We start from the raw sequence: 13891 nt of genomic DNA, 5'->3' as shown, positions 1-13891 counted from the left end.
TACTGTCTGGCCATCTTTGTTAGGGCTCTGGGGGTAGAGGCCTACTCCAGCCTCGGCAATCTCGTGGTTCCTGTCACCCACAGGAGGGACACAGCTCCCTCTCACCTCAACCATCCCCTGTCCCCACACTTAGACTAAGCCCACCTTTGCTAATCATTGCCCTTCTCTTCTTCCTTCCTTTGCTCCTTCCCTCTCAAAGGATGCCCTTTCTGCTCCTCTGCCATTAAATCCTTTGAGGCTCAGCTCAGATCCCTCTTTCTTGAGAAAGCCTTCCCTCCTTCCTCTGAGCCCTAGACTAGGTGGACTGTTTCTTCCCAGTCTTTCCTGTGTGGTGAGCATCTATGGGTGGGCTTGCTTCCCTTAGTACACGGATTCTGCTTGACGGCAGGGACCCTAATGCTGTATCTTTGTCCTTAGCAGACAGCAAAGGGCCAGGCACAGGGCAGCAGGGAGTCTGGAGGGCTGGCCCTGAGCTGGCTTTGTTGTGGGGAGAGGGCCCATAGGCCTCAAGAAGAGAGCATGAGACAAGGCGATCTGGTAGAGAGCACTCACAGGGCCGGCCAAGGACTGGCTTGTTGTAGGAAGGCTTCCTGAAGGAGGAAGACATTGTTGAGTGTAGAAGGTTCCCAGAAGCTGAGATGGGGATGAGGACATCCGAGGGGTAAGGAACCATACACTCAGAAGACCACGATGGGGGCGCCTGGGTGGCTCAGTTGGTTGAGCAACCGACTTTGGCTCAGGTCATGATCTCCTGGTTCTTGGGTTTGGGCCTGGTGTCGGGCTCTGTGCTGACAGCTTGCTCAGAGCTTGGAGCCTGCTTTGGATTCTGTGTCTCCCTCTCTCTCTGACCCTCCCCCATTCGTGTTCTGTCTCTCTCTGTCAATAATAAAATTTTTAAAAATGTAAAAAAGATGTAAAAAAAAAAAAAAGACCACGATGAGCTTGGTAGATGGAGGTATTGAATGGGTACAGGAGAAGCAGCAGAGATACAGGTGGGGGCCAGACCAAGGAGGACTTTGAGGGTCAGTTCAGGAACTTGACTTCTGTCTCAAGGGCAATGGGGAGTTCTTAAAGGATCACATAGATGCAGTCTGTGACTAGTTTATGACTAGTCTGGGGGCTTCTTAGCCCCGCTAAGCAGAGCTCATTCTTCCCTGGCCCCAGCCCTAATCCCCTGCTTACTGTGGAAGATGTTTCTGAGTCTGAGCCCTCAGGCCAGGCAGGTCCTCCACCCTACCTGGCCCATGTCAAATTCTTTCCAGGTAAACTGCCTTCCCAAAGCTTCCTTCTCCACCCTGATTTTCCTACTTCTTGGGAGGGGCTTTGCCTTCCAGGTTACATGGCCAGGGGCACCTCCACTGCCTGACAAGGGTATCGCTGTCTGACACAAGGCCTCACACTTCAAGACCTAAATTACATAGACACCTAGATTGGGACATTCAGATACTTGCTGCAGTTTGCCCAGATTCCTTGTAACTGCTGTGTCATTTTGCCTCATATCATTCCACAGAATCATCTGCACGCTGGCCTGTACCCCTCCCTTGGCTTCTTCCTCCTGCCCTATTTCTCTTTGGTTACTGATAAACTTGTGCTTTTAGATGCAAGGCTGTAGGGTGAGGGTGACTGTCCTTTCCTTTACTGCTTCATTGATTCACCCTTGGAGGCCAGTGTGGGTGGCCCTGTCCAGCCCTGCACTCAGCTCAAGCTTGACTTCCATCCTCGAGAGGCTCCTGGGCTTGTGGGGGTGGTTGCACATTAACACAAGCATCTGCTCCCTGGGTGATCACTGCCCAGGGAAAGGTTAGACAAGGGGCAAATGCTGCCGAGGGGTGGGGGAGATAGACCCCACGGCCGGTGAATGTCCAGAGGTCCCAACCCACATGGACACCTAGGCCAGGACAGGCAGGTAGTGCTACATTTTGTCCTGATTCTGTGTAACTGCAGTGTCACTTTGTCTCATATTGATCCATAAAACCACCTGCCTCCACTTCTCCTCTTTCCTCCCTTTTCTCTTTGGTTACTGATATCCTTGTGCTTTTAGACCTGAGGCTGCAGGGAGGAGGTACCTGTCTTCTATCCTTCACCATTTCATTGATTCACCTTTTGAGCCCCAGCATGGTCCTGCCCAGCCCTGTGCTCAGTGGTGCTGGAGCTCTACCAAGCTTGCCTGCCATCCTTGAGAGGCTCCAGGGCTTGTGGGGGTGGTTGGATGTTAACAGAAACATCTGCTCCCTGGGTGATTAGGGCTCAGGGAAAGGTTAGATAAGGGACAAATGCTGCCGAGGGGTGGGGGAGGTTGTTCCCCTGGCCAGTGGGTGGCCACTGTGTTCCATCTCCACTGCTATACCAACTCTCTAGTCCATGTCACCTGCCTCTCATCTGGCAATGCAGTAACCAACGGGGCTTCCCTACTTCCATCCTCACCTGGTCCCCAGTCCATGCTTTGAAAGTGTAAATCAGATCGAGTCACTGGTCTCAAGACTTTCCGATGGCTTCCCATCTCACCCAGAATAAAATCCAGTCTCTTCCTTGTGTTTTACGAGGCTCTGTGGGTCAGGGCCTTTGCTTACCTCTCTAGCCTCATCTTGGGTGTTTCTTCCTCTCATCCATTATGCGCCAGCCACATAAGTACCTTTCTGTTTCCTGATCATCTCCAGCTGGTTCCTGCTGCAGAGCCTTTGTGTTATACTGACTGGTCCCCCCTGCTTGGAATGCTCAGCTCCAATGTCACCCTCCCTGATCACCTCCTTGTAAAACAGCTTGCCTGACCCCATCGAATGTGTTAGCCTTGTGCTTTATAGCATTGAGCTCTCTGGAATTATACGGATATTTTTTGTCTCCTCCACTCAAGCAAGCTTCCTGACAGCTGCACGTTTTGTTGCTCATCACTACATTTTTGGCATATGGAGTGGCACTTATAAGGTGCTTAATTCAGTGAATATTAAGTGAGTATCTCCTAGGGACCAGGCAGTGTACTGGGTGCCGGGACTGTAGGGACTAATGAGACAGACTAGATTCTTGTCCTCCTGGAGCTCACATTCTGGAGCATGTTTGTTGAAAGAAAGGAGGATGAGAGGCAGATGGGTGTGCAAGTGAAGACCCTCAATGCTTAATGCATGGAGTGCTGTGGTGACTTTTAATCAAGAAAAAGAGGGAAGGGCATTTTGAATGATACTTACACATACTATGAACGATTTACTTTCTGAGCACTTTATAGTCATCATGTCATTTAATCTTCCTATTAACCCTGTGGTAGACATCTTTGTCCTCTTTTACAGAAAGTTCTACAGCTAGAAATGGGGGACTTAGAATCAAAACCTGGGTTAGTCTGTGTCAGAGCCTTGGCAGAAAGCACTTCCTGTTGTCCCATGACCCTGAGGCATGGAGGAGTGACAGCATAAGCCTGTCTGACCACCAGGCCAGTGGCCTCAAGACCCTGGGAGCCATATGGCTTTTCCCTTCTCCCTAGGTCCATTACCACGTTTCTTGCCTGGTGCCCCCTGCCTCAGACTGGTCTTCTCTAATTGTCCTTCATATGACAGCTGGGTGACTTTTCCTTCTTTAAAAAAAATTTATAAATTAATTATTTTAAGAGAGAGAGAGAACAAACAGGGGAGGGTCAGAGAGAAGGAGAGACAGAATCCCAAGTAGGCTCCACACCATCAGCACAAAGCCCAAGATGGGACTTGAACTCATGAACCGTGAGATCATGACCTGAGAGCCAAGGTCACGAGTCAGATGCTTTACAGACTACGCGACCCAGATGCCCCTGGGTGACCTTTCTAAATTCAAATCTGATCATGCTTAAAACCTTTAGTATCACTTATGTTCATTCAGACTTCTGGCTGTGACCTATATGGCATTGCCTGAGCTGGCCATGCTGCTGCTGACTCTAGTCTCCTTCCCTTCCACATCCTAGCCATGTGGTATCGCATGGTGCTTGGGACACTGCACCCCTCCCACCTCCATGCCCTTTGCTCACTATACTTGCTGTTTCTGGAATGCTCTAGTTCACATTTCCACCTACAGGCCTCCCACTTACCCGAGGTGAGGGTAGTCTTTCCCTTACAACTGGCAGGCTGTGTGGAAAGGGCTTCTTTATTCTTCTGTTCATACTCTGAAGCACTCCATGTCTTAATAGATTCCAATATCTTTTTGGCTGTGGAGTTGATAACCCGTTATCCCATTGGAAAAAGATGGGCATTATTCCTTCCATTTTATAGGTGGAGTAACAAGTTTAGAAAAGATTGCTGATTTGTCCAGAGCCAAAGGCTTTCACAGAGAAGACTCAAAGCCACATACCAACTCCAGACTTCATTTCCTTTCTGCTTTTGCACTATTGTTCTAAGAACATGCTCTGCACACCTCAGGGTTGCAAGTTCTGGGCTAGGTGACCACAAATACTGGAGACAGAAGCAAGGTCCATATACACTGTGTTCCTCTGCTAGGGTGGATCAACAGCAGGGCTGTCATGTCCCTTTCCACCCTCCCTCTCCCTGGGATTGTGATATTGGAGTTTAGAAGACTGAGTGTGCCTGCTATTTGTCCCTGTTAGGCATCATCTTTTAGGTCATGCCAGGGCTCCAGCCCATTGAGAGCCTTTGGGATTCTTTTTTTTTTTTTTTTGTAAGTTTATTTATTTTGAGGGGCAAAGAAGGACAGAGAGAGGGGGAGAGAGAATCCCAAGCAGGCTCCAGACTAACACAGAGCTTGAACTCAGGAACTGCGAGATCATGACCTGAGCTGAAATCAAGAGTCAGACGGTTAACCAGTTGAGCCACCCAGGTGCCCTGAGAGCCTTTGGGATTCTGTTGGCCACTCTTCCTGCTCTGTCTCTCTGCTTGTCCATCCACAAGTCTGAGCACTAGACCTTCTTAGCTTCTAAGTCACCAATAAATATATTGATCAGATCAGGGCCAAGGAAGCATTCTGGAGTGTATCACTCCAGGCCACTTTACAGGGCAATCTGACCTTCTGCAGCGTTAAGAGACAGCCACATAATCAAGTCCTGAGCCACCCAACCACCCCTGCCCCGCCTGTGCCCCAGGTCCCCACATATAGTTTGGGAGTGGTGACCTATGTGTCTTAGGTGGGTGAGGTCACTTGAGGTCAGGGCATGTGGGGTTTGGTCTTGTGTGTCCAGCACCCACCATGGTGCCTAGTACTCAGCAAGTACCCAGTGAAGGCTTATTGAATGGTGGTTCACATGACTCATTATTAGTGAACCTGTTTTGTCCACCTGACTACTTCCTTCTCTTGTCTCCAATAGGAAACCTCCCAGCCAGCCCCCTCCCTCAGCCTTTCTCCCTGCATGTTCATCTTATCTACCATCATGACCTTCATTAGTGCCCATTAAGACAAATAACTCCCAGTCTATATTCTACCTGTGGCTTTCTGCAAGTCCTCCTCCATTCACTTCCCCCATCTTCCTACCCCTTCATCCTTCCCTCCATCCACTAAACATGTTGAATGCCTCCCATAGTATGCTCAGGGTAAGCAATCAGAAATAGTCACTGCCTTCATGGAGCTTTTGTTCTACCAGCAAAGAGACATCAAATGAATAATTACACAAAAACTCTTGTTAGAAGTGCAATAATGCAGAATTGATGCTTTATTATTTATTTATAAAAATTTTTAATGTTTATGAGCAGGGGAGGGGCAGAGAGACACACACACACAGAGTCCGAAGGAGGCCACAGGCTCTGAGCTGTCAGCACAGAGCTGCATGTGAGGCTTGAACTCATGAACTGTGAGACCATGACCTGAGCTGAAGCTGGACACTTAACCAACTGAGCCACCCAGGCACCCCATTTTAATGTTTATTTTTGAAAGAGAGAGAGAGAGCATGAGTTGGGGGGGGGGGGACAGAGAGAGAGGGAGACACAGAATCCAAAGCAGGCTCCAGACTCTGAGGTGTCAGCATAGAGCTCAACACAGGGCTCGAACTCACAAACCATGAGATCATGACCTGAGCCGAAATAGGATGCTAAATCAGCTGAGCCACCCAGGCGCTCCTCTTTATTATTATTTATTTTATGAGAGTAAACCAAATGGGACCTGCTTCAGCATGTGTATGTGTGTGTGTGTGTGTGCACAAATGCACAGGCCTTGACATTTAAGCCAAGAACTGCATTGTCACACAAGCTGAAGAATGAGTGTATTTCAAGAAGTGTGGGGCTTAGGGCTTCAAATGCTGCTGATTCAACATCAAAGAGAAGTTAGGATGATTTGGGCATAGATGGGGTTGGGCACAGGAGAGCAAAAGGTGAGGAAGTAAAGGTAGCAAGAAGTGCAGGACTTGAGAAGCTTAGCTGGAAAGGGGAGGAAAGACGTAAGGGCAGCATCTATGAAGGCTATAAATCAGAATCTTTTTTTTTTTTTTTAAGATGGGAGAGACTTAAGCATGTTAAATTCTGCTAGGAAGGAGCAGCAGAAACACATAGAGATAAAGGTGGGAATGGAGGGCTTCAACCTGCCTGTCATTTTTCCATTTAAGAAATATTACCAAGCACCTACCCTGTGCCAGGCACTTTGAAAAGGGCTGACTAGGTCCTTGCTTTCATGGAACTTCCTTTCTAGGAAAGAAGGCAAGGAATAAGTAAACAAGATAATTTTGGCTAATGGTAAGTGCAATGAAGAAATAAAATGGGGTGATATGCTAATGAAGGGGTGCAACTTGAGAAAGATTGATGTAAGCAAGGTTCAGAGTGCTGTAAGGGGGTGCAGGTGTCAGATGGCCTGGGGGAGCTGAGCTATTAGGAGAGCCAGGGTTCAGTGAGGGAGGCCTGGGTATGGGGAAAGGAAATAGGAAAAAGGAGGAAGGATATGGGGAGTTTGCCAATGAGGGGTGTTAGTTCCAGAGACCTGTTGGAGTGGACATAAAGTGTTGATGGTGGACGACCTTGGGATTACCTTTTGGGGCGTGACCAACAGGTCAGTTGCAAACTGCACATCTGGCCCTGGGCAGCCCTCAGGTGCTCAGATTCAACATTACCAACCACAAACCCATCTCCTTCCCACCAATCCTTTTTATTTTTAATCTTTATGTATTTTTGAGAGAGCAAGAGCACACATGTGTAAGCGGTGGAGGGGCAGAGAGAGGAGGGCACAGAGGATCCTGAAGTGGGCTCCAACTGACAGCAGCGAGCCTGACACGTCACAGCAGAGCGAGTGTGATGCCTGGCATTGGAGGGAGCCTGACACAGGGCTAGGATCAGGACCTGAGCCAAAGTTGGGTTGTTCAACAGCCACCCAAGCCTTCTACCCCGCCCCCATTGCCAATTCTGCTTCTGACTTCTTGGTTTTAAGGGTGAGGCCATCATTCTCTGGGTCCCAAGGACTGGCAGCCTCATTGTAATGGATCAATTTTCTCTCCCCTTCGAGACAGGACTGGGCCAAAACGTCTAAGAAGAGCTCCCCAACTAGTCCTTTCTGCTCTGGGCCCGACATCTTCCCATCATTTGTACCTCATTGCCTCCCCATACTCCTCTCCACTGCTTCCCCTGTCTGTAGAGGGGCTCCTGGAATAAAAAGAAGATGGGAGATGAGTCTGGGAGAGAGAACCAATTGACTGGGGAGGCTGGAATCACAAGGAATGTGGCCTTGTTTTGGAGTCAGCAATAAAAGCCCAGCTAGGGAAACAGAGGCAGGGGTGAGGCTACACCTGCCTACTTCAGTCTTCACTCCTTGCACCATCTCCCCTCAGGCTCATGCCTTTGGAGCCCTGTCTGCTCCCCCAGGGTCTCTCCTTTCTTCTCCACCTGGGTCCCAGACACCCTCCAGAGTGAACCTGTTCAGTCCACCTCTACGTAGCCTATGAACCACTTTAAGGGGGTTGGCAGTTATCCTGGAAGCAGCAGGAAACCTCAGGGGCAACTCCATTAGGAACTGGCCTGGGTCAGACGAAGGTTCTGGGGCCATGTTTGAGGAGCGGGATGGGGGAGAAGGATGTAAGGATGTCTGTCCACACCTGCAAGCTTGGGCTCCTTTCCAGGCAAGTCTCTGCTAAGGCCTCTTCCCCTGCATTGCCTGAGGCGCAAGGATGCTTGTCCCCAGGACAAAAGGTGGTGTAAGAATTAGGTGGGAGGAGTTTGATTCTGCCACCTGCAGGGCTGGGCAGTGATGCGGTGGTGTGTGGCTCCTGCCTCTTGTGGCCCCAAATGTGGGAGGACACTCTAGCATAGAGCTGGCGAATAAGCAGCCAGTGTTCTTGAGGAAGCTGTATCCACACAGGTTCCACGATGCCTGGGGTAGCTTGGCTGCTTTACTCCGTGCTGGGGGCTGCCCTGCTGGCCCTGCTGGGGGCTGCCCTGCTCTTCTGGCATCACGCTCCAGCGAGGAACAAGATCCCCAGGGCACAGAAGCGTAGGGTGGTAGCTTTGCAGCAAATGGAAGCCCTGGCCCAGCGTCTCCGGGAGCAGGTGAGTGGACATCTATCTCTGAGGCCCCCAGCCCTCTGTCCCAAAAGATGGATTCCACCTCAGGACCATTACTCCACCCCTTTCAGAAAACAAGGAGCCTGGGGTTGTGGGGAGGACAGTCCCCCACCTCCAGCTCTTCCCATGCTGGCTTTTTGTACTGCTGTCAGTCCCTACTCCATCTATGTCCTTTGAACCCATTGAGATCAGGGGCAGTGTGTTGTCATTGTTCTCCCAGTTCCCACACAAAACTCAGTAACATGATGGGTGTTCGCTTGAGCTATTTGTTGAAATAAGATAAACTGATGGAAGCAGTTGGAGGCAGGAGGTCTCTTTCAGGTCTCTTCCAGCCCTTGAGTACCCTCAAGCCGCACTTACACAGGAGCCCTGGTCTACATATTCTCCCTCCCATCCCCCATCCCATTGGGTTCTGCAGATGTCTGAGAGCACCTGATAGATGCAAAGCACAGGGTGGTCATTGGAGATGGGGTCCTCCCAGGAAGCTATGTGTCTTTTTTTTTTTTTTACAGTTCATTCATTTATTTATTTATTTGAGAGAGACAGGACAGCATGAGTGGGGGAGAGACAGAGAGCGAGGGAAAGAGAGAGAATCTCAAGCAGGTTCTGCACCACCAGCACAGAGCCTGATGAAGGGCTCAAACTCACAGAACCATGAGATTATGAACTGAGCCAAAACCAAGAGTCAAATGCCTAACTGACTGAGCCACCCAGGTGCCCCAAGGCTATGTGTCTTAAAAGGGGCTTTTGACAGTTTAGGTGGTGACATTTCAAGGCACTGATGGTTGTGGCTGGGTGAAGGCATTCTAAGTTGTGGGTGTTGTAGCAGAACCTGCCTAGGGCAGAGGAGAGGAGGGCGGGAAGGAGAGGCAGCTAATCTTGCATTGTGCCTGGGCTCTGCTGTGGGGCCTGGAGGATGTGACATCCCCTTTCTGGGCTCCCCAACTGCCCTACAAAGGGTGGTATCTTAGGGTCTCCAACTTTGGTTGATGGTGGCGGACTCCCTGGGAGCCCTGGGAGTGGGGGTTGGGGATAGTGCCGGAGGTGTTGTCCCCATGCTCTGGAGTTCCTGAGTGTCCTCTGCCGTCCCCTGGATGGTGATTGATGGCCCCAAGGGGCAGCTTCTCTGCCCGAGCTGCTACAGTTCCTGAGAATGTGTATTAATATTAATTGGGGCTAATTAGTTGGATAAATCAATCTGCCCCCAGAGAGCAGCTGCCCCTTCCTGGTTGATGAGGAGGAAATCTGGGCTAATGGGGTTGTTGTGGTGAATCAGCATGATGGAGAGGATTCCTCTGTGTGTGTGTGTGTGTGTGTGTGTGTGTGTGTGTGTGTGTGCGTGCGCGCACGCCATCTGTGTGTGATGCACACACCAGAGCCTGCTTATGTGTGCCTCCTGCTGGCATTTTATTGTGTGCTGGTCAAATGTCTGCCTGGCCATGTGCTGCTTGTGTTTGGTTATGTGCTTGTGCTGTGGGTGCCCGGCTGGGTGTGGATGTGTCGTGTTACTGGTTGGAGGGTATACATCTAGATATGTGTGGTTGGTTTGGTTTCGAATGTTTGGTTGAGCATGTACATGTATGGTCGGGTGTCTGATGTGTGAGGACACCTGATTCTGTGTGTGTCTGGGCATCTGGTTGGTATAGATGTGGGCATCCGGGATATGGAGCTGTTGGGCTGGGTACCTGGGCGTGTGTGCACCTGGTTGGCTGGGGGAGTGGAAGGGATGTGGAGTGAGATCCCCCATGGTGTCTCCAGCTTCCCCCCAAGGCTACAGGCGTCTTGGCTCTCAGTACCTAGTCTCTCCCCAGCAAAGCTATACATGTCTTTCCTGGGCACCTTCTCCTCTGCCAGGGATACCCTCAAGGCCTCAGGTGTCCAGCTTTATGTCCCAAGGAGGCAGGAGGCTGAGACAAGGGTCGTGCCCTGGCAGGGTTCAAACTAATGCAATTCAGTTCAGCTTAGCAAAAGTTTACAGAGGTCTCCTCTGGGTCTTGCCTTTTGCTGGACCCTGGGTACAGATTCATAATGAAGATGAATCTGACATCTGAATTAGACTTGCCTTAAAGATGCTCCTGGTCTAAGTGTGGTTAAAGGCCAGATGCCCGTGCAGCTGTGGGACTTGGCAGGAAGGGCTTTGCTCCATCTGGACAGGGCTAGGTGGGGAAGGCTTCTAGAGGGGTGGTGTTGGAGCTGAGCCTTACAGAATGTGTAGGAGTTTTCCAAAAGCAGGAAGGATGAGGAAAGGCAGTACCAGATAGAGAAAAGCCTGAGATAAGGCAGTGTTTGTATAGATCACAGAGAAAAAATGCTCCTAGTGCACTGGAGTAAATAGACATGCTGCTCATGACTGAAGGCCACTGGCTAGGAAACTCTGGTCTCCTCAGGGAGAAATTAGCCACCCTGAGGGTTGAGGGTTTTTATGATATTACACACACCTAACAGCCATTTTGGAAATATTAATAATGCATCAATTTACTAAAAACTTTAAAGTATATTTTCTTGGGGGACCTGGGTGGCTCAGTCGGTTAAGTGTCTGACTTCGGCTCAGGTCATGATCTTGTAGTTCATGAGTTCAAGCTCCGCATCGGGCTCTGTGCTGACAGCTTGAAGCCTGGAGCTTGCTTCGTGTTTTGTGTCTCTCTCTCTGCCTCTCTCTCTCTCTCAAAAAACACACATTAAAATTTTTTTTTAAATAAAGTGTATTTTCTTTGATTTTCAAACCATGATAGGAGGCAGCAGCAGTTAAGCGTGAAGAAGGCCAAATGTCCATGGAGCCGTGTGACCTGGCAGGTTCTAAACCAAAGTGTATGTTAAAGCAACTTGAAAATTATATAAGTTGGGGCGCCTGGGTGGCTCAGTCGGTTAACTGTCTGACTTCAGCTCAGGTCATGATCTCACGTTGTGGGTTCGAGCCCCGCATCAGGTTCTGGGCTGACAGCTCAGAGCCTGGAGCCTGTTTCATATTCTGTATCTACCTCTCTCTCTCCCTGTTCCTCGCTCGTGCTGAGTCTCTGTCTCAAAAATAAATAAACTATTAAAAAAAAGAAAATGATGTAAGTTAAGTTTCAATTCTTTCATAAAAATATCTTAATAATTTCCAAGTAATTTGTTAATTTTTAGAGAACTTGTGGGGATCTTTTGATGTGGCTATCACCTCTGGACGATGTCCCTATCTTTAAAAGCTCTCCAGGGGCGCCTGGGTGGCTCAGTCAGTTGAGCGTCCGACTTCGGCTCAGGTCATGATCTCAGGGTTTGTGGGTTTGAGCCCTGTGTCGGGCTTTGTGCAGACCGCTAGCTCAGAGCCTGGAGCCTGCTTCAGATTCTGTGTCTCTTTCTCTTTCTGCTCCTCCCTTGCTCACACTCTGTCTCTCTCTGTCTTTCAAAAATAAATAAAATGTAAAAAAAAATTTTTTTTAAATAAAAGCTCTCCCAATAAACTGAGAGTTATTAGGTGACTTGTAGTCTCCTTAAGCAGAGGCTTTCCATCAACATCAACCATGCTCCTTGGGCTGAGTCTTCGCTCAGCTTCTGCCAAACTGGGAGCAACTACACTCAAAATTGTCTGGCTCAGAGCCCAATGTATGGCTCAATTCTATGAGCCTGGGATCATGACCTGAGCCAAAGTCAAGAGTAGGATCCTCAACTGACTGAGTTACCCAGGTGCCCTTGTTTAGCTGTTCTAAAATCTCTTCAAGATTCTATACTCAATCATCTCTGTTGTCAACTAAGTCACAAACACTGTTATTAGAATGTCATAATAAACTATGGTGATTTTGATCTCACAGTCTTCATGAGAAGTTGTGTAACAGGATAATTAGGAAGGTGGTAGTTAAGAGAGGGCTTGACAGTCTGTGTTTGATTTCTGACTCTGATGCATACATTAAAATTTTTAAAAATTTTTATTATTTATTTTTGAGAGAGAGAGAGAGAGACAGCATGAGCAGGGGAGGGTCAGAGAGAGAGGGAGACACAGAATCCAAAGACAGACTCCAGGCTCCAAGCTAGCTGTCAGCACAGAGCCTGACCCAGGGCTCGAACCCATGAACTATGAGATCATGAGCTGAGCCGAAGTTGGACGCTCAACTGACTGAGCCACCCAGGTACTCCTAAGATTTTTTTAAAATGTTTATTCATTTTGAGAGAGACAGAGATAGAGCATGAGCAGGAGCAGGGGAGGGGCAGAGAGAGAGGGAGACACAGAGTCTGAAGCAGGCTCCAGGCTCTGAGCACTCAGCATAGGACTCGATGCAGGGGTCGAACTCATGAGCTGTGTGATCATGACCTGGGCCAAAGTCAGACCTAGCCACCCAGATGCTCCTGATGTGTACAATTTAAATAACTCCTCTGTGACTTAACATCCTCATCTCTACAATGGCGGGACAATTATAGTACTCTAGCAAGTTCACAAGTGTTTATAGTGGTGACTGGCACACAGCAAGTGCCATCTAAATGTTTATTTTTTATTTTTTTTGAGAGAGAGACAGAGCTTGCACAAGGGCCCAGGAGGGGCAAGAGACAGGGAGACAGAGAATCTGAAGTGGGCTCTGAGCTGACAGCAGAGAGCATGACCTGAGGCTCGAACTCAGGAGCTATGAAATCATGACCTGAGCTGAAGCTGGAGGCTTAACCAACTGAGCCCCCCAGGCACCCCTAACAGGTGCCATATAAATGAAAGCTCCCACTTGAGTAAAACTAAAACTAATGTCCTTGCTGAGTGGGCATTTAGTGAGTTTCAGTGAATTGGTTCTGTTAGGTGGAAGTGGCACTCAACCAGGTTGGTGAACATGTTGCTGGACCCTTGAAAGCCCTGTCCATCCCACCAAGTCATTGGAGTGCCTCCATATGGGCAGAGGAGCAGTGCCAGCAGCAACCTCCAGTGGCTTTCATTAGTGCCGTCTGGCTGCTCTTCTCACCTCTCCCCAGCTCCCTGAGAGGCTGCCATTTTTACAACTGGCCATGCAGAGACAACTGCAGGGAAGCACTAGCCTCACGGGTCCAGGTGGACACTGGGCACTTCCCACCAGGGTGCTGCCAAAGGTGCCACCTCTCCAAGTAGATATATAGGAATCAGAATAGGCATGCAGTCTTGGTAGGTGCCTGTGGGTCATGAGTGCTGTGATGGCCCCTGGAGGGTCCTACTGGGGCTCCTTAGGGCTGGGAGCAGCAGGGCAAGGGATGAGTCCGGGTCTTGAAGGAATCAGAAACTATGCCTAGAGGGTCCCTGCTGTGTTGGGCATTAACCTATTACCTGCTGGACTGTGAAGAGAAGGTGGAGTCCCATGGCAGGAGCTAGGGCAGCTGGGGGTGGTGGTGTACTCATGGGAGTGGTGTTTTGCTAAGTGACTCAGGAGGATTTCAGGATTTCAGCCACAGTGGGGCTGTTGAAGTGCATTCTAGCCAAGTGCCCACCCTATTCTAGAGGCATACAGGTCTGGGCCCTTTTTTTTTTTTTT

The 13891-nt window shown here is 49.4% G+C and overlaps 1 protein-coding gene across 1 annotated transcript in view; it reads left to right on the top strand.

Moving 5' to 3' along the window:
- The first annotated feature begins 8240 nt into the window (after positions 1-8240).
- Positions 8241-13891, top strand: part of LOC115297690 (vitamin D3 hydroxylase-associated protein-like) — a 22639-nt gene continuing 16988 nt past the window's right edge. The window contains exon 1 of the mRNA XM_029945831.1: positions 8241-8420. Coding sequence (XP_029801691.1) covers positions 8241-8420 — 180 coding nt within the window. The remainder of the gene's footprint in view (positions 8421-13891) is intronic.

Source organism: Suricata suricatta, chromosome 8 (assembly GCF_006229205.1).
Source record: "Suricata suricatta isolate VVHF042 chromosome 8, meerkat_22Aug2017_6uvM2_HiC, whole genome shotgun sequence".
NCBI classification, from domain to species: Eukaryota; Metazoa; Chordata; class Mammalia; order Carnivora; family Herpestidae; genus Suricata; species Suricata suricatta.
This window is presented reverse-complemented; position numbering and strand designations above follow the sequence as displayed.